Source organism: Balearica regulorum, chromosome 5, assembly GCF_011004875.1.
Source record: "Balearica regulorum gibbericeps isolate bBalReg1 chromosome 5, bBalReg1.pri, whole genome shotgun sequence".
Classification (NCBI taxonomy): Eukaryota; Metazoa; Chordata; class Aves; order Gruiformes; family Gruidae; genus Balearica; species Balearica regulorum.
In genome coordinates, this window is record NC_046188.1 from 58,743,577 (window position 1) to 58,770,004 (window position 26,428).

The 26,428-nt window shown below is 40.4% G+C and overlaps 1 protein-coding gene and 2 long non-coding RNA genes across 5 annotated transcripts in view; all 3 read left to right on the top strand.

Moving 5' to 3' along the window:
• The first annotated feature begins 38 nt into the window (after positions 1-38).
• Positions 39-4,995, top strand: LOC142602102 (uncharacterized). 2 transcript variants are annotated; one of them, XR_012835791.1, is made up of 3 exons: positions 39-62; positions 3,257-4,018; positions 4,318-4,995. It is a non-coding gene; the product is annotated as an uncharacterized LOC142602102 (long non-coding RNA). The 2 variants fall into 2 exon arrangements; XR_012835790.1 differs by lacking the exon at positions 39-62 and having other exon boundaries at positions 402-4,018.
• Positions 4,996-7,561: 2,566 nt separating this feature from the next.
• LOC142602103 (uncharacterized) lies at positions 7,562-12,655 on the top strand. Its single transcript, XR_012835792.1, has 3 exons — positions 7,562-8,738; positions 9,191-9,415; positions 10,685-12,655. It is a non-coding gene; the product is annotated as an uncharacterized LOC142602103 (long non-coding RNA).
• Positions 12,656-19,903: 7,248 nt separating this feature from the next.
• Positions 19,904-26,428, top strand: part of IPO7 (importin 7) — a 44,336-nt gene continuing 37,811 nt past the window's right edge. The window contains exon 1 of one of the 2 annotated variants that reach the window (XM_075755140.1): positions 19,904-20,465. In XM_075755140.1, coding sequence (XP_075611255.1) covers positions 20,382-20,465 — 84 coding nt within the window. In that variant the 5' untranslated portion in view covers positions 19,904-20,381. The remainder of the gene's footprint in view (positions 20,466-26,428) is intronic. The other variant, XM_075755139.1, reaches the window with a different exon arrangement.

Consider the following 26,428-nt stretch of genomic DNA (forward strand, 5'->3'; position numbering starts at 1 on the left):
TAAAGGCCGATCGTCTCTGCGGGAAGCAGGTTAAAACCCGTCTGCGGGGCTGTTTTACCTCGGTAACGGCGTGAGGCGCGGCTTTACATGTGTGAACGGGGGTGGGAGCCTCTCGGCAGGCGGTTGGGCCTCGCTCGCGCCCAGCCGCGGCAGCGGCTCCGGAGCAGGGCGGCGCTCACCGGGGCGCTGGAACAGTAGTGGGCCTTGAGGGAAAGGGGATGCCTTATCCGATTTTTAGTTAGATTTTTAGATTTTCCAGCCGGTTTGTTTCTCTCTTTCGAGAAGAAGCTTCAGTGTTTTGTTTCTAATGAGCCGGATCGCTCTTTCCCCGGGAAAAAGAAAACTCCTCTAGCTGTCTCAGGATTTTCTTCACGTCTCTTCCTGCCAGTAAGAAGGTTTGAAATCCCTCAGAAAAGCTAGAGCGTCATGTCCCAATGTTCACAGATTCTTTGGCATTCAAGCCGAATCTGGCCTCGAAGCACCTATTTCCTCATGCAGCCTTTCGGCAATAGGACACCTCTTAACCTTTCAACTCTCCCCGCCAGCGAGAAGTGTTACAGTAAGCGCTCTCCAGAGAGGACACTCTGAAACTATGCAGGCAACACACATTGCATAAGCTCCTGGGCAGGCTTGTTGGCTGAGGGATACAGCGTGTCACTCTCTCTCCCCTTTTCCACATGTATCTACTTATGAATCTCTAGCCCTTCTCCAGGGTCTTTTCCTAGGAAGGAAGCTCTCATGAGAGAGCTGGACACCATTCTAAGATTCAACTTCAGCCCCATTTATCTGAATACTTTGGCTGCAACTAACTTTATACCATGACTAAACATATCTTTTAAGATTGCTTGTACAAGATACAACACATAAGTAATTTTATAGCAGTAGAATTTTACAGATTGTATTTTCTGAGATCATAGATCTTAATAAAGCGGCGAGGAAGATGCAGTTCATCACACAGCAGACCTCTTAAAAGCGTTGCTTTATTGCTACACTGTACAAAACCCACTTGTGTTACACTGTGTCTACAGGAAGTTCATGATTCACTTAAGATCTAAGTAGTCTAATATGCTATAACACAAGCACAGGCCTCCAGTGGGAGGAAATAATCCAAACTATAAATTGTGATCAAATTGCAAATAAAGGTTCAGCTCATGAGCAGATTCCACATGAAGCTTTAATTTATTCAGAATTTCTTATGTTTAGAATCAGATTATTTAAAATTATTTCATTAAGTCATGTAATACACTATTTTCATATTCTTAATTGATACTTCAGAAATGCTAGTGCCCTGAGGAACCAGTCAGGTCTATGGACTTGTTGCTCTGGGATTGGTACCAGATGACAGAATCTTTTGTTTTTTCAAACCCTTTCACTAGAAAATTGTATGTACTAGCAAGATGGGAACTGCTGACACCATAGCAGATAGCATTTTTTCCCGTATTGTAAATGCACATCATGTTTGTCTTCTCTCTTTGATTATCCCATTGCTTCTGGTACTCCAGGTAAAATGATTCAATCACTGGGACTTCTTTCTTGTCTAGATAACTTCTAACAAAACATCAAATAGATACTAAATTGAAGAATGTTGGAAGTAAAATTATAAATCAGATTATTATGCAGGAAAAAAATGTTTACCAAGTCATCCTGAAACAGAGGATAAAAATCAGGTACTGAAAGATGTAAATATCTACTACAATTTAAAAGCTGTAGAGTAGATTCTAAATGCTGCAAGGGCTCTCTCTTATTTTGGTGCAGTGGTTTGTACAGTGGGTTGTGAATCCCAGTTTGGCATGTTTGTTGTTCAGTAATCACTCAGGGCCAAGGAGTCAGGCAGAGCCTGGTTCAGTGGATGTCTGACTTCTAATTAACTGGCTTTGTATTGTGTAGCCTTTCTGTGTTACCCAAACGCAGGTAACCTGACAACAGAGGGTTAGGCTAACATCTGACTATTGCTAAATTCTCTACAGTTCCACTGCCTGAGACACCACTGTAAGATATACAACAAACAATTACAGTAATACAAATTTACTCTATGTTTCCCCTTCTGCTTAGTACAAGCGCATGGCCTGCAGATGGACACCGATTTTGCAGTAAGCTCCCAGTGTTAGTATATATCTCATTAAAAATAGAGAAGGTAACTCTCATCAACTCAATGTTATGGAGCTCCAGCTTTTTGAATTGCTGCCAGAGTGAAATTTAAGGATTCATTAACTAGATCACTTTGAAGTTGAAATATACTGCAGTAAGTGATATTTGTTAAACTAGATTATCAGAAGACTCTTATACTGTTTTATGCTGTTCTTGGTTCCCCTCGGGGGGGATACTGCTGTTGTGAATGTGTTGGCTATTTTACTAAAACTGTCAGTGGTGGTTAGTATCTGCTGACAATTTAAACAGTCACTTCCAGAGACAACCACACCTAACAAATATCAGCAGAACCTCTACATTCACTCAGGGGAAAAAAAAGGGACATGTTTAGGGAATGTTTCTTGGGACTCACTCTAAATAATGTAACTCAGCACCTCTATTTAAAACATTAAATTGGATTAATTTACTGGAAAGAAAGCAAAGAATGAAAAATACCACTATAAGCCACATCCCTTATGTGTTCAGAGGAGAAGGAGTTTTGGTAACTGGAACTCAGTGAGTGATCAAGGAAACTTTTGACACATGGTTGAGATCAGCACTGCCAGAAACAGCTTCATCCACAGTGTACTGAGGAAGAAAGCTGTAGACTGAAAATAGATTTGCTCTCTTCGTGTATAAAGTATCCCCTATACATCACATATAAACAACGTAAAATCTCCTCTGCCTTTGGAGCTTCTTTCTAAGCCCCTCCTGATATGGAACATATGCTGCACAATACTTTGTTCAGCAGAGAAAGAATGATAGAAGTGCTTTGGTCTCCAGCTGGAGTTTGTTCAGGAGCAGCACTCTGTGTACTTAGAAGCTATAGACTGAATGAGGCAAGTACCCACAAGCTTTATTTGAATTGTTTTTTTGAAAATAAACCTTAAACTCAGAATATGAGTTCTTTCAAATTTTATGTGAACCAAAAGGAAAAATGCTTTTTTAACTTGTTGGAAAGAAACAAAATATATTGACAATTACTAGGGTGGCAGCTAAGTGGTCAGCTACATGAAGTCACTTCCTTCTGTGGGTGGTTGGATGGAATGTTTTATTTTTATCAAATTGAAAGAGCTGTCTTCCCACAGCACAAAAACTTATATTTGCTTCTTTTCTAAATCACGCCTAGATGGATTGAAGGAGCACGTGTCACATGGCTGAGTCATTGACACTGCCGATGCTTTGTAGACTGAGTCACACTAATTGTCAGCAAGAGGAAGGAGGAAGAGAGACTGAGAGTGATCCTACTCTTGAGAGCTTCTAGCTGAAAAATATTAAAAATGGGAGCATTAATCAGTAAATCATGAGTATAATTTCTTGAGAAGTGCCAATTTAGAACCCTTTTCTCCTGCTTTCCCCTATTACTGTCTTCTTTCTGACCACCACAAAGAAAACTGCATTGTTTTAACATTTTTATAATGTATAAATATGGCAAGAAATTGTTCATCTAGCAGTTTGAACTTTAGAATAAAGCAGCTGATTTTGCTTTACACAGAACAGGGAGCTACTTTACTGGCATCTCAGAGAGGCAGTAGCTTGCAGAAAGAAGTTGTAACAGCCTGAAAGGCAGATGACACCAGAGCTCACCTCCCTGCCTGAGACCATTCCCAGGAAAGTGATGGAGAGTCCAGGTGGAACACTTAGCTGGACAACCTACCAGGCTCAGGGTGCCTGCTATTGCCTGTGCCCCCTCGTAAGCCATCACACGATGAGCCTGAATGCTGTTCCAGCAGAAAAGTGTGCAGAGACGACATGATAGGTCACATCCTTCCTTGCGTTTCTTGAAAAGGATTTTGCATAGGTGCTTTCTTCGTGGTACTTCCTCCCTGGCTTGGTTAGGACTGGAGTGGACAAACCCTGAAGTTTATGAGCACTCAGTATATCATCTGTGGTTGGTTTTGAGTCTGCCACCGCTCAGAGATGGTGCCACGTTGTCTCTCAGCATGGGTGCTGGGTGTTGCATGCTTAGGTGGCAATGACTTCCCAAACACAACAGTAATCCCAATGAAAGAGAAAGTACATTGCTTGAACCAGTTCAGAAAGGAGGGTAGCCAGAGGCCTTGCTCTTGGAGCACAGACATGGAATGAAGCTGGCAAAGAAGAGTCTGATACAGTCACCCTGAGGTAACTACAAGAGGTCTGTGGTATAGCAGTACATACATGCAATACCCAGGAGTCTGCTGGAGTAAGATTGCCTTTTCAAAAGTTCTGAACAAAATTATGCTAGCAGATCCATTTTTAATCAGCAAAGGAAATTGTATTCTGTGGCAGATGCAATTTTTTATTCCACCTTGGCCTCAAAAAAGAGGTACATCCCCTGTATCTGGGATGTAAGTGTTAACCAATGGAGTTACACCATTGTAGTTCTCCAAGCTGTGCAGATGTTGTTATATTAGAGAATGATCTTTCCTCAGCTTCATTTACATAATTTGGGAAGGAAATCAAGACAACAAAATCAAATATACAACTACACTGATGTAACTGGTGAACTAATCCGAAGTACAGGGGTCGTTAGTGATTTTTTTACCTTTTCTTTTTACCAACTTCAACAAATTTGTTTAAAGATATTATCAGTATGGTATGTGGATGTTGTTCCAAAAAGTTGGCATTAATGTAATTAAAGCACATCTAAATTTAGCTGTATAGATGCAATGTGCACATATAAACAAGCTTTAATGGAGTTAAGAATTTTTGAACGAGTCCACTTCTCAGTTCTCCTAAGTGTAGTTTTGCTGGAGTATAATTAGAAATGCTTGAGTACTATGTAAACTAAGCAATATCTGTCAGATATTAAACCTCTAACATTTATTTGATTGTCATTCTATCCAAATTCTAATTTAAATCAAATAAACCAATGTCCTTTGCAAAGAATGGCGTTTGTGTGTTTTGATGAGCTCATACTTCATATTTTCATTAGTTATGATCAAGAGTTTGAGGATGTAATTGGTGAATAATCATCTGCACAGAAGACAAGTTAGGATGGAATGCACTGATTAAAATGAATAGAAAAATGTCACCAACAAGTGAGATAAATAGAAATGAGCACATATTTGTAGCTGGATAGCTCTGTTTGTGTGAATGCAGGATTAGAAATATCTTGGAGCCAGAAGGAGAGGTAATGAAAGCTTTTATTTATAAAAGTCAGTGCTCAAGGACAGAAGCTGAAAAATGAATTAAACAGCAAGCGAGAGCAAAACTTGTAAGCATTAAAATGAGTGGAATCTGAACTCCAGAATCATAAACGTTCAGATTTGTTTCTCTCCTGGTATTTTTTTATATAAGTTTTTACAGGAGTTTCTTAATTCCTATTGTCTATTTTATGTATGATTGTGCATTTTATGTATATACTATACATATACAACACACTGTACACAGATTTATGTACAAATGTACAAAATGCACATTTTTAATAGTGTGCCTACTTTCATTACTGCTTAATTAATTAGAAATACAGTAAAATAGATAGCTATGATGTTTCTATCCCAAAAGGTAAAAGTAGAAGCTAGATTCTCAGTTCTGATGCAGCTCTTGTTCCTAATTAAGAGTTCATAGATCACCTTAAATAGCCAGCTACATATTATTTTTTTTTATTGCGTGTGCCAATGGTGTGCATGAAATGGGGAAAGAAACTTTTCTGGTTAGTCTGCTCATATCCTATATTTGAATGCAAGAAGACAGGAATTGAAGGTTATTTTGTCTTGCTGCAAATTAAGAGTGAAATATACCCTGTAATAAGCTTATGCCATCCCAACTAAGGGGCATGAAAGCTCTGCCAGGTTCCTTAAATGTAGTACCAACCTTCAGAGGCTTTACCTCTGATTCTTTCTTTTTTTTCCCCCAGGCTCAGAAAGCACTTTCTCTAAAAAGAAAAAGCTCTTATTAAAAATACCTGAAAAAGAGGGAGTTCTCATCACAATACAGGCAATCTCAAGTGTTCTCCTGACAGAAATAAGTAACTTTTACTGTTTGTAGCAGGAAGAGGGCTGAACAACTCTACCTCACTCTGTCAATTACCTCATCCCAACTCAGTCTAGCCTACAGCGAATGGGCTCAGGCAGAAAATATGTTAAAGAGTTCAGCCAGTGTCAGCTCTTTAAGATAGGTAGCGAGGGAACTACAAATACTTCCAAAGCAGGAAAATCCTCCTGGCACCTTATTCTTGCTCAGCGTCTCCTTCAAAGCTCTCTGCAGGCACCTGTGAAGTACGGCACAACCCACACGTAATGGAGCACAGCGCTGTACGGGAGGCACGTGAGCAGCAGTGCAAATCACTGACAGATAAAAGGGAGGCAGCGCAAGAGGAGTGAGTCCGCGGAGCTGCAAGGACAGTCCTTGCTTGACTCAAAAACAGCTGCACGAGACTTCAGCCATGCAGTGCTCGTCCGCAGTTGAGGTATTTATAATCTAACATTTATTACTTGTGATAACTATCGCATTTGTACATTTCTGTGTAGAGAATATACATGCCCTTATTCTGGGATATACTCATTAGTTGTGATTCATATTTAATACTAGGCTAGGATTAAATGATCAAATTTATACCCTGTCTGCAGCCGAGTTTATACTAACATAGCTGAAAATTCAAGTATTCCTTCTAAGGAGGAATATGTTCCTTCAAGGATTCCTTTTAATTTATAGCAATAAGGTAGCTGGACATACCTGTCTGCAGGGCAAAAGTTCTCAAATCTAAGTTATTCCCTGCTGATAAAAACTATTTTAATCTGACCAAAGACCTATTTTAATTTCTCTTTAGGCACCACTACATACTTAGACTGTTTTTACAAATTCTACCTCTACAAATTGAAGATTCAGCTCAGTTAAACTGAGGTTTAGTATATATATTGGGGTGTTGGCAGAAGTTTCTGTCTTTTGATTCTTGTTCTTGGGCACACAAATTCAAGAGGGAGGGGTTGAATAGTGAACCTGAACAGGGACCTTTGATGTCACTGAATAATACTCTTTCTGTGTTTCTTTTTGCTGGTTTATTCTTTATTGGACTAGTTCCTGGACTGCCTCACTGCATGGCCACAGAGTTGTTCCAAAGTAACACTGCGAATGGTGTACTGGCAGAAAAAAAACAGAAGTGGAGATTCCCAGTGCCCATTCAGTGCCCTCAGACACAGGCTGTGTCTGAGGCTTGTTCTATCCAGTCTCAACCCCATCATTTACTGTCATCTTTTTGTGGGCCATGTCACTGCTCCTGGCGTAACCACATTGCAGTATCCAGCCATACGGGCCCGTAACATGCCTCATCTGGAAAGCCTGGGGTTCATGTAAAGGTAACTCACAAAGATCAGGTGTTTTTAAGCTGCTTTTCCCACCATCCTCACAAAGGCCCAAGTGGAACCACCCGCTGGAACTTGCCAAGACCTGAGTGATCTCCTTTTGCTGACAGGTTCTGAAAAAGTAGACAAGGGGTCAGATCATTGTAAGTGTCTATTGACATTTCCTTTGTGCATTTTGCTTTCTCACTGGTAAGCAGGCTAAGCAGGTTATGTTATCATAAAGAAAGCTTCCTTTTATTCTAATTTGCCCTGAATTGAGGTCCCAGCTCTGTCCCCTAATTCTAAGAAAGAAGCTAGAGGAGAAACTGTGTTTATTAGAAATAATTTAAGCTCATAAGATACAAAGCAGAGAGTAAACACTGTGAAAGATAAAAAATGAGAACTTGTTGAGATCTGAACAGAAACCAGTTCAGCTTCCTCATTTATTCTACAGCTCTCTTGGAATGTGGTCTTTACACAACATGGCGCTTGGTTACCTGAACTGGGTTACCAGCAGAAGGAGTACGTCAACGGCCAATTGCCTAATGGTATTGCAGAGTAAAATGGTTAAATTATCAGCGATCATCTTCCATGTCGTGCTCTGAGTGCAGTTTTAATCATCCCTTAGTGTTAAGCAGTAAATGCATTTGGCTTGGAAAAGGAGGAGCAAATCAGCAGCACTGGCACATAGTTTTGAAAACCAGACCAATAAAGTATAAAATTAACACTTGCTTCAGTGTTAGGAAGGATTTGCATGTCTTCTCATTAATTACCTAAATAATAGAATGACCTTAAGCAAAGGAGAAAGACGGAACTTTTCAGAAATGCTGAGTATCTGACTTCTGATCTCAGCTTCTCTGAAATTCAGGCTCAGAATGTCTTAATGTAGCACTGTGTCATATGACACTGTGTTCCTAGGGTTTTATGTTCCAGGAACACATTTCTCTCTTACCTACATAACTTGGTAAACAATGTTATGTCACAAAGGGAGAACACAGTTCTGGTCTGATGGCAGAAGCAGCCTGTTTTCTGTGACACAAGGCCTTACACACCATGCTATGAGTGGCTGGGGCACTAGTTTACTCACCCTTGCAACCCTCACGAAATCATCAGCTTGAAGTTCTGCTGCTTCTAGTGTTGCTTCCAAATCCACTCTCATGACCAGCGTACCCACAAATGGTAGCAGGTTGGATGATGAATGCCATTCACTGCTCATGCTCTGAGAGACAGTTGTTTTCATTGCAGAGACATTAACCTGGACGTCCAAGTGTGGGGTAAGAAGGGAAGAATATGTAGTTCATCACAGAGTCATACAAATGCAGAGGCTCTTTCTCCTGCTCACCACAGGTCATTTCTCACAGCGTTGATGCACAACATACAGAGTGATCAAAAGTGGCTGAAAGTAGAGGCAGTGCTCCTGGGCAGGAGAGAAAGTGGGTGATCTCAGAGTCTATCAGAAAGCACCTGCTGTGTGGAAATGCTGCAGGAGAACGGTATGGTCAGGTAGCTGAAGGTTTATTTCTGCAGTTTTTCCCAACTTGAACTTGATACCTGAATGAAGATTTTCAAAATTAAATGTACCTTATTTTTCAGAATTAGTAATTTTCAGATTTAAATAGCCTGACCAGTAGTTATTTACAGTTGTCAATGACCTGCTGGCTGGTAGCTGGCAGGCAGGCAAAAGACTGCAGGTTGGTTGATCCTTTGCTTTATTTCCAGGTGTTGCTCAAGGGTCTCTGAAAATCTAAAGAGAAAGGTCGGAGTTCCTACTTTGATTGAAAAATTCTTCTCTCTTACAGGAGGAAGAGAGGAAAAATTGTGGATCTTTGGAGCTGGAGACCAGACAGGCAAAGATTTGGAAAAAAAAGGACATAGTGGTTAGGCACGTGATTTGGGAAGAAAATATGGAACAACAGTTCTGATGGGGAAAGGAAGATGGAGAAGTGTGTTCAAGTAACATGGGAGAGTAAAACAGATTGTAGAAGAAAGAAGGATACGAGAAAAAGGAAAAGTAGGAAAACCTGGTATTACTTTAAAGAAAAGGCAAAACTTCCAGTGAAAAATTTTAGAACTTCTAAATATTTCCCATATTGTAAGGAGTCCCTGCAACCTTCAGATAAATTGCATGAATTGCATTTGAGATTAGGAGGGGAAAAGTTCATAGGATGATTTTTTTTTTCCTGTTATGATGTGTTTCACAATTCACAATTTAAGAACACATGGTCTAATCAGAATATGTGCAAATGTCACGCCGTGTTTTCTTCTGGTTTGCTTTTTTGGTGAGATACAAAATGACTGCAGTGAGAGTGCCCAGTATTTCTCCTGATCTGGCCTCTAAGGTCTAAGTTCTTCCGGAAACCAACTATTCATAGTGAGTGGGCCGATAACGGATGCACAAGGAACAAACCTTTCACCCTCACTATATGCAACCACACATATAGTTAGTTTTTAAGAAATATATTCAGGGCATCATTAAACCAGTATTCTGCAATGGAAAATAATTAAAATTCAGAGCAACATCAAAAGGGTCAGAATGTGTTTAATTGAAACATTTTAGAAAAGCTGCCAACATTCTGAGAAATGAATTGTTGTACATGTATTCCTATGGGAAATTATTAAATTAATTGAAAAAGCTATAATATGACTGATAGCACTTACTATCGTAATAAATGAGCATCACCGAGTCAGTGTTAATCAGGATTAGAGATTGAATGATAAGTGTAGACTGTTTTCACCTAAGGCAGTTCTGTGAAGGAAACCTTTTCATTTCACTCTTGAACATTATGTACCCAGTGCTAGACAAGTTTCCTGTCAAATCGCTTGGCCAAATGCAGAAATCCAGATCTACAAATACCTGTGATAAGGAAATTTGTGCACGTTTTCTACTGCACACAAATACTAGTTCCCTTTTGCATGTGGACAGTCTACAGGATCAGCTTTTTGGTCCACTTTCCACAACAAAATAGGCTAAAGCCAATGATAGCAGAAAAGAAGTGTCAGATGCTTGTGTAAGACATTATTAATTAATATGATGTAATAATTTCTGAATAAGTAAGGCTAGTACAGAGAAAATAAAAGGAATCAACTGGAAGACTGATAAGTGGTTTTATAAGAACTAAAATAAGCTGGTATGCCATTATTCTGTAGAAATCCTTATTGCAGCTGAACCAGCATGTTTGCTTTTATACGTGGAATTACTTGCTGTACTGGTGATACAATTTCATGCAAATACTTTAATAAACTTTCAGCTTGATTTAGCTGTAGAAATTCATTATTTTATCTTGTCAACCCAGCAGAAGCATGAATGAAAATTCATTTCACATTCCAAAACAAGGAATCCTGCTTGGGAAAGGCCTGGAGTAGAACAGCAGAATGCTGGCAAGCAGAAACCAAGGTGTATGAGGAGTGCCCAGGGAGGAAGCTGACACAGCTCTTCATCACCCTGAGAACACAATGTTGCCCTGCATGCAGCATTCACACACCTTCAAAAGGTGAAATGAGGGGCAAGTGTTTTCCACTTTGTTACTTCACAAAACACATGGAAAAGACATGGAGTCTTGTTCAGACAAAGACATTGGCATTGGCAATGTGCATCTCGTGTTTCTACACACATTCCCTGCCAGGCTGTTGCAGCTACTGGAGTTGGCGTGCAGCAATCCTGAGGTGTGTTTGTCCCACAGGCCAGGCTAACTGAGCTAATTTTAATCTAGCTGTTGGCTACAAAGAGCCTGGAAGCCACGGGAGGGTGAATTTCTGGGCCAGCTGTGTACTACTGCAGCTAGCCTCAGTCGAAGATATGCTGGGCTAAGACAAAGCTATGTGTCAGAATGGGTTCTATGTATACCCTTCCACAGTGTTATAACCACTTTTGTTAAATAAGAAAATACTAGCATTTAAAACAATACAACCCAATAGAAAACATATTCATCCCATCTGGACAGCAATACCGAATTGTAGACTTGCAAAGAGTAAACACTATGAGTTACCTAATAAAAGTGCTAATCAGTAACATCTAAAATGCAAGTAAATGAAGGAAATTAAAAGAATTTGGTCTTATAACAAAAAATGTATTTTTAATACACTCAAATCCTGATATTTATCTTTGCTCTATCTGGAAAACACACATCTCCACACTTTTCAACTCTAATTTTGTTATTTTTTACTCTTTTAACATAAGCAGCTATCTAAGGCTTGTGATCTATAGAGCTATTTCTAATAGAAAAGTAATTTGGTGAAGGAGTAAGGTACTTCTATGAAATCCTATTTGTTTAAAAAATATGTATCAAAAGTTATGCTTCACTTAGCGTAGCAGCAATCAGAAAGGCATAATGTTTCTTTTAGTACTTGTAAGTAAACTTTCCAGCTTATTTGCTGCTCATAAACTCTGTATCTAATCTTAGTTTTTCTCCCAGTCAGCTGTAAGCACTTCCCTGTCTGCCTCTAGGTATTTCTTTGATGCTTTTGTTACGCTTCCTCTCAGACAGAGAATTCACCAAGCAACAGCCAGTCTCCTTTATTTGCAGTCGGACCCAAAGAAACACACTTGGCCGTGTGACTCCAATTCTTCACCTGCCCTGCAAGGGGCCTCTGCTTTTAACACAGTTCTGATTATTTCGGCTATACATTCTATAAAGGAACCAAACTGGGTTTACATTTTTCCTGCATAAAAGGCTTCTTTTCTATCTACCCATTTCCCCTGTATTATGCAGAAATCAGGTAACTGTACTCTTCATATACTTTATTTTTCTAAAAGAAAAAATGTTTACATATCAAATGGGGGAGTAGAGAGAATATACCTAATTGCCTAGCCTACATTTTAATCTTAAAATTTTGGCATAGAATGGATTTTAAGGGTAACCGAAGTTTTAAAAGGTTCAATTTAGTCTTATATTTAAAGATAAACTATTATTCATTATGTTGACTTAGTAGTCCACGCAACTGTCTCCTCAGGTTTAGAAAGGACAGAGGGAAAGGTAGATCTGAAAAGCTGGAAAAGTAAGAAAAAGGAATATTGTACCATGCCAGCAAAACCAAAATATGTTTTCTTTTTTATAATAAGTGTATAATAAATCCCAAAAGTGCAATTAAGACTGTGGTCATCACTAGAGGTCAATCATATTTACTGGTTTCTCATCCTTGGATGAATGTTACCACAGCCATTTGATGTCATTCATATTGCATAATAGTCATAATAGACTTCTTGATCAACTTCATCCCTTTTCCTCTACCTTTTCTTATACCTTCTTTTCCTGTATCACTTCCTTCTCTTCCACCTCTAATACTCTTTCCCTCTTTTTTCTCCTTTTGCTGCTCCATATTCTTCTCCTCCCCTCTCCCATATACATCCTCACTGCTTCTGATGATCCATGCTGCTCACCATCTCTGGAAAACTGCACAGTCTAAACACCTACTGGCAATTTAAGGTGCTTGAAGGAAACCAAGCTTCCCAACGTACTGGCCTGTGGTGTCACCTCACAGTAGCATTGGGAACTGATGGCAAAGGGTGTGGGCTGCCCTGAGCTCACCAGAGGCTCCTCACCACAACCTTGACCACCCCTGGCTGCCTCACAGCCTTCCTGCCTGCCAGGATTCTAGAAATGCCTCACAGGCGATTACATCTGCCATGAAGGAGCCACACCGGTGTGCTTTTTGAACACAGATGTATTATGGAGGGAACTGCCTTCAACTGTACAGACTGGAATGAGTTAATAAACTGAATGCTATGTTACTGGCCTACTAAAATTCTTAATGTGTGTACGTAGTTCCTTGCAAATGAAAAGCTTTTCCTTGGTGCTGAGAATTTATTCTGAGTGACTTTTTAATATAATAAAATCCTAGTCCTGTTCTACTGTACTCATTGTTATTTAATCAATTGAAATGGAAACAGGATATAATTATAAAGACTAAAATTAATTATTCTAAACAAGACTAACTTGAACTCTCATTAAATAGAAATATTATACTTTGATAAATATACATACAGCTTGCATAAGCCTCACTTAACACATATTTAATAATGCAACTAAAGTTATAGCTTAAATATAACTTTTTACTCTTAGAAAGTTCCAGAAAATTTTGTCTGTCCCCCAGCTTGAACATTTTCACAGCTATTTCTGAGCAATTTCAGTTTATTGCTGTGTCTTAGCTGTAAAAACTGCACTAGAAAGCCTCTGTTTTAAAAATCAGCATCCACTTGAACACTACTAAATCATGGATGCACATCCCTTGTACTTAGATTTTCTATGAATTCTCTTCCTCAAAATGTAATGTCTGCATTACATTTGATCCACAGATGTCCATTTTAGGAACACTCATAAAAAATAAGATGAGCTTGGGGTCCTACTTAAGGAATGGTAAGGAAAGGACATACTTGTTTTCTTGCAACAATAAAACCATGCCCATAATGCATATAAAGAGGAAACATTCTTGGAAAACACATTGATCACAGTCATTGTTCTGAGGACATGTTGCATTTACTTGCAGCAATTCTATGATCTTCAGCATGAGTTTTCATTTCATGATAATACAACACAATCCGTTCAGTGCATTTGTTAACTTCTGTGATTGCATGGCTGAATTAAAAACATGAAAAGAGCATAAACTGTTAGTGCCATCTTAGTGCTGCAAGTACCCATTACTATCTCCTACTTATCTCTCCAGGGTGTCACAGATGCACCAGTCTGCAGCTTTGTAAGTTTGGCATTTTCCCTAAGGGCCATGAAATTTAGTGGTTTTGTGCACAGAATTCACCATTTTCTAGTGTCCAGCAGTCATTGTCTGTATCCATGTGCCACTGAGGCTTATTTGAAATTGCTTCTCTCTGTTCCATTTTCCCTGCATGAAGTGAAGTACATTTTTGCACAGTTTGGCAGGGGGTAGAGTTACAGAGCTGGAGAGGACTCCATACTGCAATAAGAGAAAGCTAAAAGCATAGATGCCTATACAAATATAAATATACAGGCTGGAAAACAGTGCGTGAGGGAGAGGGAGATACAACCGCTGTAGCTACAGGCACTCCTGCTCTGCTGCCTGTCACACAGAGTCTGAAGCAGGTTCTGGGCTGGGGTTCACTGGGCTTCCACACTGCGGAACATGAGCCTTCAGGAGCAGAGACATCTAACTTGAACGCGAACAGCAAAACCCAAACCATTGTGCAGTTTATGATCACATCATCTAGTCCAACATCCTGCATAGTACTGGCAATTAAAGTTGTATGCATGTATTTTTTATTAAAGCCCTAATCTTGTCGGTTTGACTGAAGCACAGCTTGTGTTTTTACTAAAACACATCTTGCAGAAAGGCATCCAGTCTCAGTCAGAAGACATCAAGAGATGGAGTACTGATTACTGCCACTGGGAATTTGTTTCAGTGATTCTCTGGTTTCATCTCTTTGACATTTGATTCTGTTACACCTTTCTTCACTAAAGAGCTTCTGGGTACCCAGATTTTCTTCTCCAGGAGATACTGTTGCTCTTTTTTCCCCAGCTTGCTGCCCAGACTTAACTGTTAAAAGTAAGAATTGATGAGGGAGTCCTGCATCTTTGAAGAGATGTTTGTAAAATAAAAAGTTACAAGTCCACTTTTTCTGAGCTCAGAAGAATCACACATCAGAGGTTCTGGGGTTTGTTTGGGTTTGGGGTTTTTTTGTTTTGTTTTGTTTGTTTTAAATAAACCGTTGGTCTAAAAGCTGTATAAAAGCTCTATCTCCTTGGCATTTACTCAGGACTGTAATATCATTGGATCTACTGCAGTGACTGTTTCTTCGCTGCTTGATCTCAGCATTTCTACTCCTGCTGTTCCACCTGCATAGACTGCCACCAGCTAATGACCAAATTTTGTTTTCAGCCTTTGTCCTCTGGGAAACCTGTCTGAATATGGGGTTTAGCATCTGCCCAAGCCTTGCCATCTGTCTGGGGGTGGGGTGGGGATGGCTTCTGCTTTTTTTTTTGGCAGGGTAGAGCAACTATTTTGCTCATGGCAATGTAAAAGAGCTTAATGGCTTCTTTACATCCATCCTGAACAAAATTTCAGCAAAGTTTACCTTAGGGGTGAAGCCAACTCCCAGCTGACTAGAGGGGATTAAAAGGAGCTGTGGCATCCAGCTCTTTTTGCTAGAGCCATCCTCAGAGCAGGGACTCCGTAGGGAACCTCTCTTACACTGCCCACTAATCTCTTCTTTATCTCATCATTATAGTAGTAACATACAGTAATCAAGACTCCTCAAACCTTTTGTCTTAACTTAGGCATTTCAATTATGTTTCTTTATTCTCTTCAGCTCAAATATTTTTTTGTGGCTATTTTATACATCTCAGTTTGTAAATAGTTAAAAAACATAAATGCTAGAGCTAGTCTCTGGCAATATAGCATCTGTCTCCAGCAGCAGAGGAAGGGACAAATCACTTTGTCACTCTCCCTTTTCAGACCTCTGCTTTCAGCTCAAAGATTGTATGTACTAAGTCTTTTGCCACAACGTCATGCTGGGAGCTCATGTCAACCTGCATGCCCGCAGTATCCTTGACAATCCTTTCAGTCTACAGAAACCTGCCTGCATTTTCTCTTCTTAAATGTGTAACTTTACATTTGGCTGCATTAAAGTGCATTTCTGTTTGTTGTTCAGGTTACCAGCTTGTTCCATCCATATAGGATTGTTTTGTTAATCTTCAGTCATCCTCACACATGATCTGCAGTGATTTTATATTTATTTCAAAACTGCTTAATTATCAAACAGCAAAGAGTCAGCCAGTGGTATCAGTAGAAATCCAATAGAAACTGGTCCCTTAAGTAACCCCTCTTCACTTACCACCTTTTTACCAAGAACTGTAATTCAGCCAGTTCTCAATCCCTTCAATTTAGGTTATAGCCTACTATGATATTTTAAAGCAAAGTCGTCTATTTATTTTGCACCATTTTCCCAGCCAAACTAGAGAACTCCTCAAACAATCATCTTTGTTTGACAATTTCACACCAAATCATGTTGACTATCATCAATTTCATTTTATAGCTTCCTATGTGAATCCTGTTCGAGATTTTTCTTTTAAGACTAATACAGTTATTCGCAAACTTTTGCATATTGGCACAATATTTCTGTGCATACTTTTTCCTTCCTATTGCCATCTTTGATTTAGCAGAAGTAGCTCCAGGAAAGCTTTAGGTGCTGGTGATTCATCCGCTCACTCTGTGTCCAAACCCCCTTTGGATTTGTAGGATTGGTAGGTACCTTCACATGCAAGTATCTTTTTCCAAATTCCGGGTGGATATTTTGAATGCTGTTGAAGCATGAATATGCTGTCTTCACATAGCTGGAGTCAATTTGGCTGCTGTCAAACCTGTTCCAGCACAGAACAGCTGACAGCAGCATTTATCAGTCACCACATTTTTTGGAACATGTAGATGACATGAAAATTTCTGCAAAATTGTTTAGAAAGATCTGGTGAAAGCATCCTAACTTGACGAGGCTTAAGAAAGATCTTTGACAGCTGTGCTCCCTTTACACACAATTTTTGGCTTCTAGCTTTTCATTCACTGTAAAGAGAATGGTACCCCAGAAAGGCATACATGCTAAGCAGTGCTCTGCAGTCAGCTCCAAGGGAGTATACTACTTTATTAAAGCTGACAAATATTGTCTTTGTTATTGTTCCAACTTTCCAGGGAAAATATACACGACTGCTAAACCCAAGACAGTCTGAGAGCATGTTTATCTTCAGGAGTAATTGCAACCCATTTGTATCCAATGTTTGAGGCCTGCACAATACCACATCGGCCTTTTATGAGAAGCTCAGTTCTCCCACAGCGGCCTGAGGTTGTCTACAAGTATTCATACACAACAGAGAACATTATTGGGCAGCACGTATACATTTTTTTCTATTCTGAGACCAAGAATTTGATGAAGCTTGCCTGGCTAAGGGGCACATTTCAGTCCAACATTAACTCTCGTGATTTGAAATTTGACTTAAAAAATAAATTCTTCTATCAACTCATCTGTTGCATCTTGCAAGGTATTTATTTGTGCTTTGGTGGGATATTTTTTACCACCTTTGCTTGCTAAACAGTTTTGGCCAAAGACCTTGCCAATTGCTGTGCTGTGATGGCTAGGCTTGAAGTCCCTTTTGTCCTGGTAATACTGTTCAAAGTATCTGACAGAAACGGGCAGATTTATTTAATCCTGACAAAATTTCAGTGTTCAAGATGCCACAGCTCACCAGTCCCTCATACTTTGATGTCAGTTGTCATGTTAGGTTGCTCCACTCGAACTGCTGCTATGTCTGTTTTCTTTCATCTTTACTATTTCATCTCTCTCTTTAACACTAAACTGCCGGTGGCAAATGTAATCCATCAACAAATTCTTTTTTAACTTTATAGATGTTTCTTCTTAAAGCTGGTGTCCAGTCTACATGAAATGTCCATCTTGACTGAATCTTGCATTTATTGATTTCTGTGAATCCTTTATGCAATTAATCCCGTTGTGAGGTCAGCTATTGTTATTACTTCTGGGCAAGCAAAGATGTGAATGCAAACATCCTTGTGAATGCAAACATTCCTTGACATACAATGTTTTCTGTTTCAGACTACTCAGACTCTGGACAATTGCTTACACATTCTGCATAACTTTTGTTTGTCCTCCTCACTTTTATATACAAATGGTAACAGCTCTGGCGATAAGCTTCTCTAGCCGCAGCACCTCTGCTAACAATGGTTCGTGCCCCATTGTGCTTTTCTTTGCAGCATTTCCCATCTGTATATCTGACAAAGAGTATTATGTGTAACCAGCACATCATGAGCCCTTTGTCCTTTGAAGTACTTATTTTTCTTTTTAGAGAAGATATATTCTGTTTCATAAGTTGTTGGATCAGCTTAGCATCTATGTTCTCTCTGGTTAGAGGTGTTATTGCTTTGCGCCTTTGATACAAAGAACATTGAGATTTGATCTTGTTATTTGCGCTGTGACACAAAAGCATGGAAAAGACTTTGTTGTAGCATTTTTTAATGGTATCGAATCTACAGTATTTCACCTTTTTTACATTTTAGGCAACAGCTAGAATTGGAGTGTGACTGCAGATCTGGGCAACTTATAAAAGAACATCCTATGCCATGTCTTGAAATTATGCTACATTACCACTTGGGTCTGTATGTCTCCTGGGCTTATTTAGAAGGCCAGCCATTCGTTGCTGCTTCACTGTTTTGTTTTATGAGACACTCATTTTCATACTTGCAATAAAAAAAAAAGCAAGCTATGTAGTCTAAATCACAGTTTGTAGCATTATGTAAAAAAACCCCCACCAACAAACCAGCAGCAAGAGAAACTGAGAAATCCAGTTTTCAGTCCAGCAACAACCATGGAAAAGTCACTCATTTAAAAAATGTATATACAAAAGCAAGTCTATTAAGCTGTTTCATATATGAAAAGACACTCTAGATAAATCTGACTAGTGCAGATTTTGCCAGTGGAGATGGTACTGTTTAGCCTGCCTTAGGCCATGCTCTGGGACATGGCCAACCGAGAGAGGACAGCCTTCAAAACCAAGCTGGCTCCATCCAGGCTGCGTGTTGGGAATGGCCTGTGGCTCATGCTAACTCCACGTATGGGAACCATTTTCAAGACCACTAGCACAGCAGGGTAGTAAAAGGAATCAAGTTTTAATGTGACATTCCCTGAAACTGTTTAACTTAACTAGTAAAGAGATAGTGTCCTTTATAAATTTTCTAAATTGTATCACCTTTAATTTATATTATTTGCTATATACATTTGCATTTCTGCTTTTCAGTTTGATATACAGTTTCTTTATTAATGTGCCTTCATTTCAGAGTTGTTCCAGGATGGTCTGTTTGTGAAGCTTTTTTTCTTGGTTGAATTATCTGACTGTTCAATAAACTCTTCTCACAAAAATAACTCTCAGCATTTCGAGTATATCGCTACACGTCATCCTCCAAATGAAGACATGATAGTGAATAACCACTGACTATATTTTACAAATCACTATGCACCTAACTTATAGCGTTGCTTATTTTATTGTGACTACTCATGTAAGTGAAATTATTTCAGTGCCTAGATGCCCGTAGGATAAAGCCTCCAGAAGTGACTTATAGAGGACCAACTTAAGCAGTCCAAATCTGATTTTCTGACTGAATCGACCCCTCCGGAAAATGACAGCTGTGTTTACATTGATTTTCTGACAATTTTAAATGCATCTTTGGAACTTTTTTCTTTTTTTTTTCCTGAAACTAGCAGAACAAAACGCTGGATTTTCCCAAATGCTTAAGAACTGTTTGCACCCTGTGCCCAGGATAAAGCGCCTTTAAAGGAAACCCATGCCTCCACGCCTCCCTCCTTCCTCACCAGCCATCCAAGTCGCTTCAAAAACGGGAAGCGTACGTGGTACAAGAAGGGCCATTCGATAAAACAACGGATTCCACTAATCTTAACGCGGCCGATGATTTCAGGGCAGTACCGGCCTTCCCCCCCGCAAAGGCGGGCAGCCCAGCCCAGCCTCCCGCAGCCAGCGGCGCCTACCGCCAAGGCCGAGGTCGCCTTCAGGCCTTCTCCACAGGCCAGCGCTGCTCCCCGGGCTGCCCCGAACACAACTCGCCCTTCGAGGTGGCGGGCCGGGCACCGAGCCCTCACACGGAGGGGGAACCAAGCGGCGAACCCCCCTCCGTCCCTCCCCTCAGCGTGCGGGGACGGCTGCGCCATCTCCCTGCAAGTGTTCCCGCCGCCCGCCGCTTCGGTTTGGCGGGGCGGGCCGCGGCGACCACTGGGGCGGCCGTTAGACTACAGGTCCCGTGGCGCCCCGCGGCGCGGAGGCGGGGCGCGGAGGCGGAAGGCGCGCCGCTCCCTAGTGGCGGCGGGGGGCAGCTCTATCCGGGCCTTTGGCGCTTTCCCTTCCTTTCGCGCCGGCGGCCGCTGCGAGGCGGCGGGTCCATGTGCGCACGGTGCGGCGCGGCCCCGGCCCCTGCCCTCCGCCTCTTCTTCCTCTTCCCCCCGCCGCCGCCACCATGGACCCCAACACCATCATCGAGGCCCTGCGGGGTACCATGGATCCGGCGTTGCGGGAAGCCGCCGAGAGGCAGCTTAACGAGGTGAGGGCGCCGACGGGGCCTGGGCCGGGGCCGCGGCCGCGGCCGCTGCGATACTGGAAGGCCGGGGGGACGGCGGCGCGGGCGGCGTGGTCGGGGCAGGCCTGTGTGAGGGAGAAGCGGGGCAGGCCCGGCGGCGGGAAGGGGCCGAGGGCGCGAGGAGATGGGGCTGAGGGAGCGGGGAGACGGGGCTTCCCCCACACACGTACCTCTCCCCGCTCCCTCAGTCCCGTCTCCCCGCGCCCTCGGCCCCTTCCCGCCGCCGGGCCTCGCCTGGTGTCACGGCGGCTGCAGGCCGGGCCCGGCCGCCCGACTCGCATTGTCCCCGGCACATGGCAGCGGGGCCTCCGGCCGGGCCAGGCCATGCCGTACCGGGCGGGGCTGCTCGGGCGTGGGGGTGGGGGTCAGCGGCAGAAAGCGATCGGCGTTGGGGAGGAGGCCCCCGTTGCCTTTCCTGTCGGTAGCAAATTGCCTTTATTGTCTTCCTGCTCAGCCGGGGAAAGGGTAATCTACAGAGGGGGTGTTTAAAATCGTCGGTGGCGTAGGCCCCCAGTGGCTCAGAGGCTGGACCCAGTCCTGCCTGGGACTATCTGAGGGCAGTCTTTGGGTGTGGAAGGCAGTAATTTGTCAACGGGAAAGGAGGTAGCAAGACCCCCATCACTTTATAAGTAGTGTAGCCTATTAGCATAAGAGTGGCCTGGGCTGAGTTCAGAAATAAATCTGATAGCCTGGCGTTATTTGGTCGTCATACCAATCCTTTGGACTCCAGGTTCGGCAGCACTGTTGAGGTAGGTGTGCTTTCTGGGTGTAGTATTGACACGTGCCCAAGAGACGGGGGAAGACAGAGTTCCCAACCCAGATATGTCATCTGCTTAGACTACATTCATGTGTCATGTTGGGATATAACAAAACCAGCAGGTCCTAGTTCCACAGGTTTCAGTTTTGGAAGGTTATATTTTTCTTCCACTTCAATCTGGTAAATGAAAACTTTTTTCATGAGACACAGCCATGGGACTTTTAGACATTTTGAAAAAAAAAAAAAAGGTGTTCTAGTGTTTGACTCGGAGAAAAGGTGTTAGCTTGATGAAGGAGATGAAGGATAAGCCTGTGTGGCAGCTCTTGTGGTGCCTTTAGTTGGCATTCTCCACAAACGGCTGTCTTTGCTCTTAAGCAAACTTTAAGTCTGACAAAATACATATAGTGCAACAGATGTTCAGCAGAGCTTAGATAAAGGTAGGCCAAATGTTCTGCTGGCTGTAGAGAAACTTTTAAAAACTAAAGGTATAGCTTCTCATATTATAAAAAGGTGTAATTAAGCTGAATTCCTGTATGTAATTTAAAAAATGAATGGCAAATAATTTTTAGGTACATTTGAAATAGCTGTAAAACTATTCAATGTTTAATTGAGGTTTGTGTAAAGTAATTGGTTTTCTTTTCCATATATTTCGGCAAAAAGTATTTTAGTGTTTCTTATTTAAACCAAAAGTGAAAATAATGTAATTGCCTATAATATATATGAAATCTTAAGCTGTGTCCAGAATGCATTTTTTTTGTGTTCTATGCATTTCAATATCTATATATAGTAACTTGCTTGAAATCTATTTTAGCTATTTTCTGCAGGTATTGAGTTGCTGAATGTGCAGGAAATTACGTTCTCTGCCAGTTGGGGTCTTCAGCAAATGGCTAACTCTGTTGCATGAAGGATCATGCTCACCAGCAACTGGCTTTTGTTCACACTTTTGAATCAAAACATCATGGTCTGTCATGTACTACGCAGGTATTAAATTGGTATAAAATCCAAATATCTGAGCCCCTTTAAAAACACCAAACACTATTGCACCAGTCCATAAAAATTCTTTATGATTGGAAATGTAGCCTTGCCGATCTTCCATAGCCCTTTTGTGACAAAAATATTTGTTAAACCCTAAATCTGCAAGCACTCGTACATATATGTAGTTTTAGTCAAATGCATGGTCTTGGTTTTGCATGGGTTTGTTGAAGTCAGTTATGCATTTGGGTGAACCATGCTAGTCTAAATTTGTTAACGGTTAGGCAATTGTGTTACCAGTTAATATTTTATTTCAGATATAGGAGTCTCTTTCTCTGTAAAGATGAGATCATGCAGCAGCAAACACAATTCTTGCACATGGCCAAGCATGCACAAGTGTTTTTATAATTTAAGTTTAATAGTTGTCCTTGGTTGACCTTTTAGTTTAACTTGTTTGAAGCGCCGCTGATGAGACTGCTTGTCAGTAGAATAGTCATTTTACCTTATCAGAAAAGAATGTGCTTCAGTCAGTAATTGATATTCCTAATTAATGGAAGAGTTAAGTACCTAGATCTGTCCTCATCATAATGAACAAAGTTTTTACTGGCTGGTGAAGGGAACCAGAGTGTATGATTCTTGTTTTGTCCCCGCTTTGTTATTTTTCCTTTAACCTTGGCTAATTCATGAATTATTCTATGCTTTATTTCTTCTTTCACTAAGTTTTATCAGGTTACATTGCCTGCACATAAAATTGAGAACTTTTAGAGTTGAGAGATGCTAATAAATAAATAAATAATGCAGATATCTCAGTCTCTTTGGCTTTACTCTCTTCACTGTGAAAATAAGTTATAGGGAATTATACCAGTAGGTCTTGTGTCCAACAGTTTCTCATGTAATTTCCAGTTGATGATGTCCCCTGAGGTGCTTGCCCATGTCCATCCCTGTCTTACAGGGGAAAGCTATGTTTTACAAGGACTGGAACCAGACTCTTCAAGTAAGCTACTGGAAAGCAGGAAGACGACATTGCTGTCTTTTGAAACAGCCTTTGTACTGCGTATATAAAGTATTTCCCAGCAATGGTGATGAAAATAGATATTTTTAACTATGCAGCTGTGGAATGACACTCTGAAAATAATACACGGTGTTGTTTCATATTTTAATATCAACATTTATAAAGGCACCATAGTACTTTCCTTGCAGGTTTCTTCTTTGTAATTCCAGGGAATTTATAACTTAACTGTTATGTTTGTTGCATAAGTACCTGAGATTAACCCCAGTACATATGAGGTATTAAGACATCTTTTTAGACTAACAACCCAATTTTTTGTCTTGAGGACATTTAAAGAAAAAAGGCAATCCCCAGTAACTCATAATTTTTTTAAGTCAAAGCTTAACATAGTTTGTTTCGAAAAATGTTATCCTGTTGCTCTACTGAAAAAGTGCCTTTCAGAAGTTATGTTTAAGCTTTTTCATGTTCTAATATAAGTGACAGGGAAAGGAAAAATGCTTTAACTTGTTGATTAGTCACCATAGCACGCCCATCGGTTTAACAGAATATGGTAGTTCAGTGTCTTTCATTGCCTGCTTAATAGATACAAATGTTAGAACAATGGAATGATTAAATTAAATCATTGGACTCTCACTGTTGGGAGCTTTGGAATGAAAGGTGGTCAAAGGGGAAAAAGCAAGCTGCTTATTATGCGGTGCCTTTCACCCAGGAATTTCCAAATGTTATGTTTTCGATACTTTGGGTAGGTATTTATAGTATTACCACCATCTTTAATTTTTGTTAACCTTTTCTAACACGGTTTTCATGTATAACACCTACGGCTATATTGTAGTGTGAGTAAGAACAAGAACAAAGCATGAGTTTCCTGGCTCTGATCATCAGATAATGGGTTCTCTTTTAAAGCTGATACTAGACATTTTACCAAAAGTACTTGATTATTTCCACTTCCTTTATCTTCCATCTATATATTTTGGTGTGTGCTAGATGAGAGATGCTTTGGGAAAGTATGGTTTTAAATTTTATGTGTCAAGGCTGGTCCAACACCAGAAATCCCCTTGGGAGGCAGTGAGGAGCCAAGGGAGCTTTGTCTTTATTGGGAAGAAGTTACGTTCTTGATGCAGTTAACCAGTACAAGCAGGTTAACAAGCAGTGCAAGGTAAAATCCTAGCAGACAGGGCGACTTGCCACTTTCTCATGACTTAGCAAATAGTTACTGTGTGTGCTTAGCTAGCCTTTGCTAAGAGCACATTCCTTTTTGCAGACAGTATTCTGATGAAATGAGCATCAAGGATGTTTGCAGGATCTGATAAGCATGTATTTTTTGTGGACTTTAAACTGGATTTACATACACATTGTAGCTGCATAAGAGATGGCAGAACTAGCTTGCAAAAACCTGAGGTCAGAATGACTTCCACACCTGCTGAGTTCTTAAAAAAGAATTGAAAGAGTGCTACAGGGCAATTTGCTGATTCAGCATGGCTTTACAGTTCCTGACCGTACTTTTTTATAAAACCAAAACTGTTTCATTTCAGTGTAATAGTTGTGCTCACCTAGTCCTATTATGGTCTAGATAAAAAATTGCATGTAGATTTTTTTCAAAATTAGAATGGGGGAGATGCATTGAATTCATATTTTTTTCAGCTCCTTTAAAATTAAATTGTAACCTTTATTTAAATGTGTGTTACTTTGAATGACTAGTAATAACCTAGGGTTCTAGTTCAGCAACATGTAGTAAATATTACCCTTCTCGTTTGCTTTTTTGGTAACAGTAAAGGACCTGCCTGTAGTAGTGTGTCTCTTATGGTATGTTGAATTCTTAGTGTCTAAGAAGAATGCACACAGGTCTTTTTACCTCGGATGAAGCTGCTTGTTTTTATCATTTAGTGACATGCAGGCTTTGTGTGAGACATGAATAATTCTAGTATTAAAGATGAATGTAACTGACTTTAGTGAGTGTCATTATTGGGGAAAAAGTGCTTTTCCATATCAGAATTAACTGTTGATAGTTCATATGCCATGAACTGGTCTCTTTAATGTTAACTTCAAACTTCATTTATATTTCAGATTATGTAGCTGGCATGACACTTTTCTCAAAAGTGTGTTTTAACACATGGATAGCAAACCACCTCTGCTAGGAAAAACAGCAATGAAATATGCAAAAAAGGTTGTATGTCCTGGAACAGTGATTGATACTAACAGACAGTAGTGTAACGTGGTCTGATAGAATACATTCCTCAGCTAGTGAGGCTGCATAGCAAAGATTGCTCTTGGGAAAAGTCCCTGAATTCTTTGGCTCTTAGACAACAAAGTCATACCAGTGACATGGCATGTTGGAGAATTTGTAAGGGGGAAGGACTTGCGTGAACTTTTGGTTTTGTTTTTTTAAAATGTTGAGTAACATGTTGGGAAACAGATTTTGTCCCAGAACCATTTTTTTTTCTTTTCCCAGTTATCATTGTAGTTCTCTAAATTTAATATTTATTTTAACAGGATATTTGTAAACAAGGAACAAGAGAATAAAAGTCAAAGTTTTACGGATGTCAAAACTATAAAGTCATAGAAATTTTTTCTGTTCTCCGTGCAGTTTAGAGTATGTGATAGCAACCATTGTGAAATCCTGATTTTAATTCTCACATGTTGGAGCCATGGGACTTCTGTGCAGAATGACACTACTTGCCAGTGGCTTTCACTGAAGTGACATCAGTACACCTGATTCTTCTAGAGACTGGGGTGCACATGGCCAGCAGAATCCTCTACATTCAGATTGTTCCCTGATAGACCTTTAATGAATCCTCGTTTGCAGCTCATCTTTTGTATAGCAAAGTATTCTGGCTAATGGCATACACTAAAACCAAAAGCTGGTATTTGTATAGAGTACGTACCTAATATAGGTGAGGTTTTTTGGTTTGGTTGGGTTCTTTAGCAGTACTGTCAGTGAAGAGGAACATGATGTTCTAAGAGGCAGCCATCTTTGGAGAGTGAAGATACTAAAGATTAAAAGAGCTGAAATGGATGTGTGTTCAGTATTTTTTAATGCTGTAGATACAAAATTGGCACCAATGTGGTGTCTTATTTCAAGTTCAGTTGTTTTTTGTGGATGCCAGTAAAGCATTGGATGTTCTTTTTAATAGTAAAGCAAAACAAAGGAGCAAGTGATGGGTTATTGTAGTACCTGGGGTTTTATTTGAC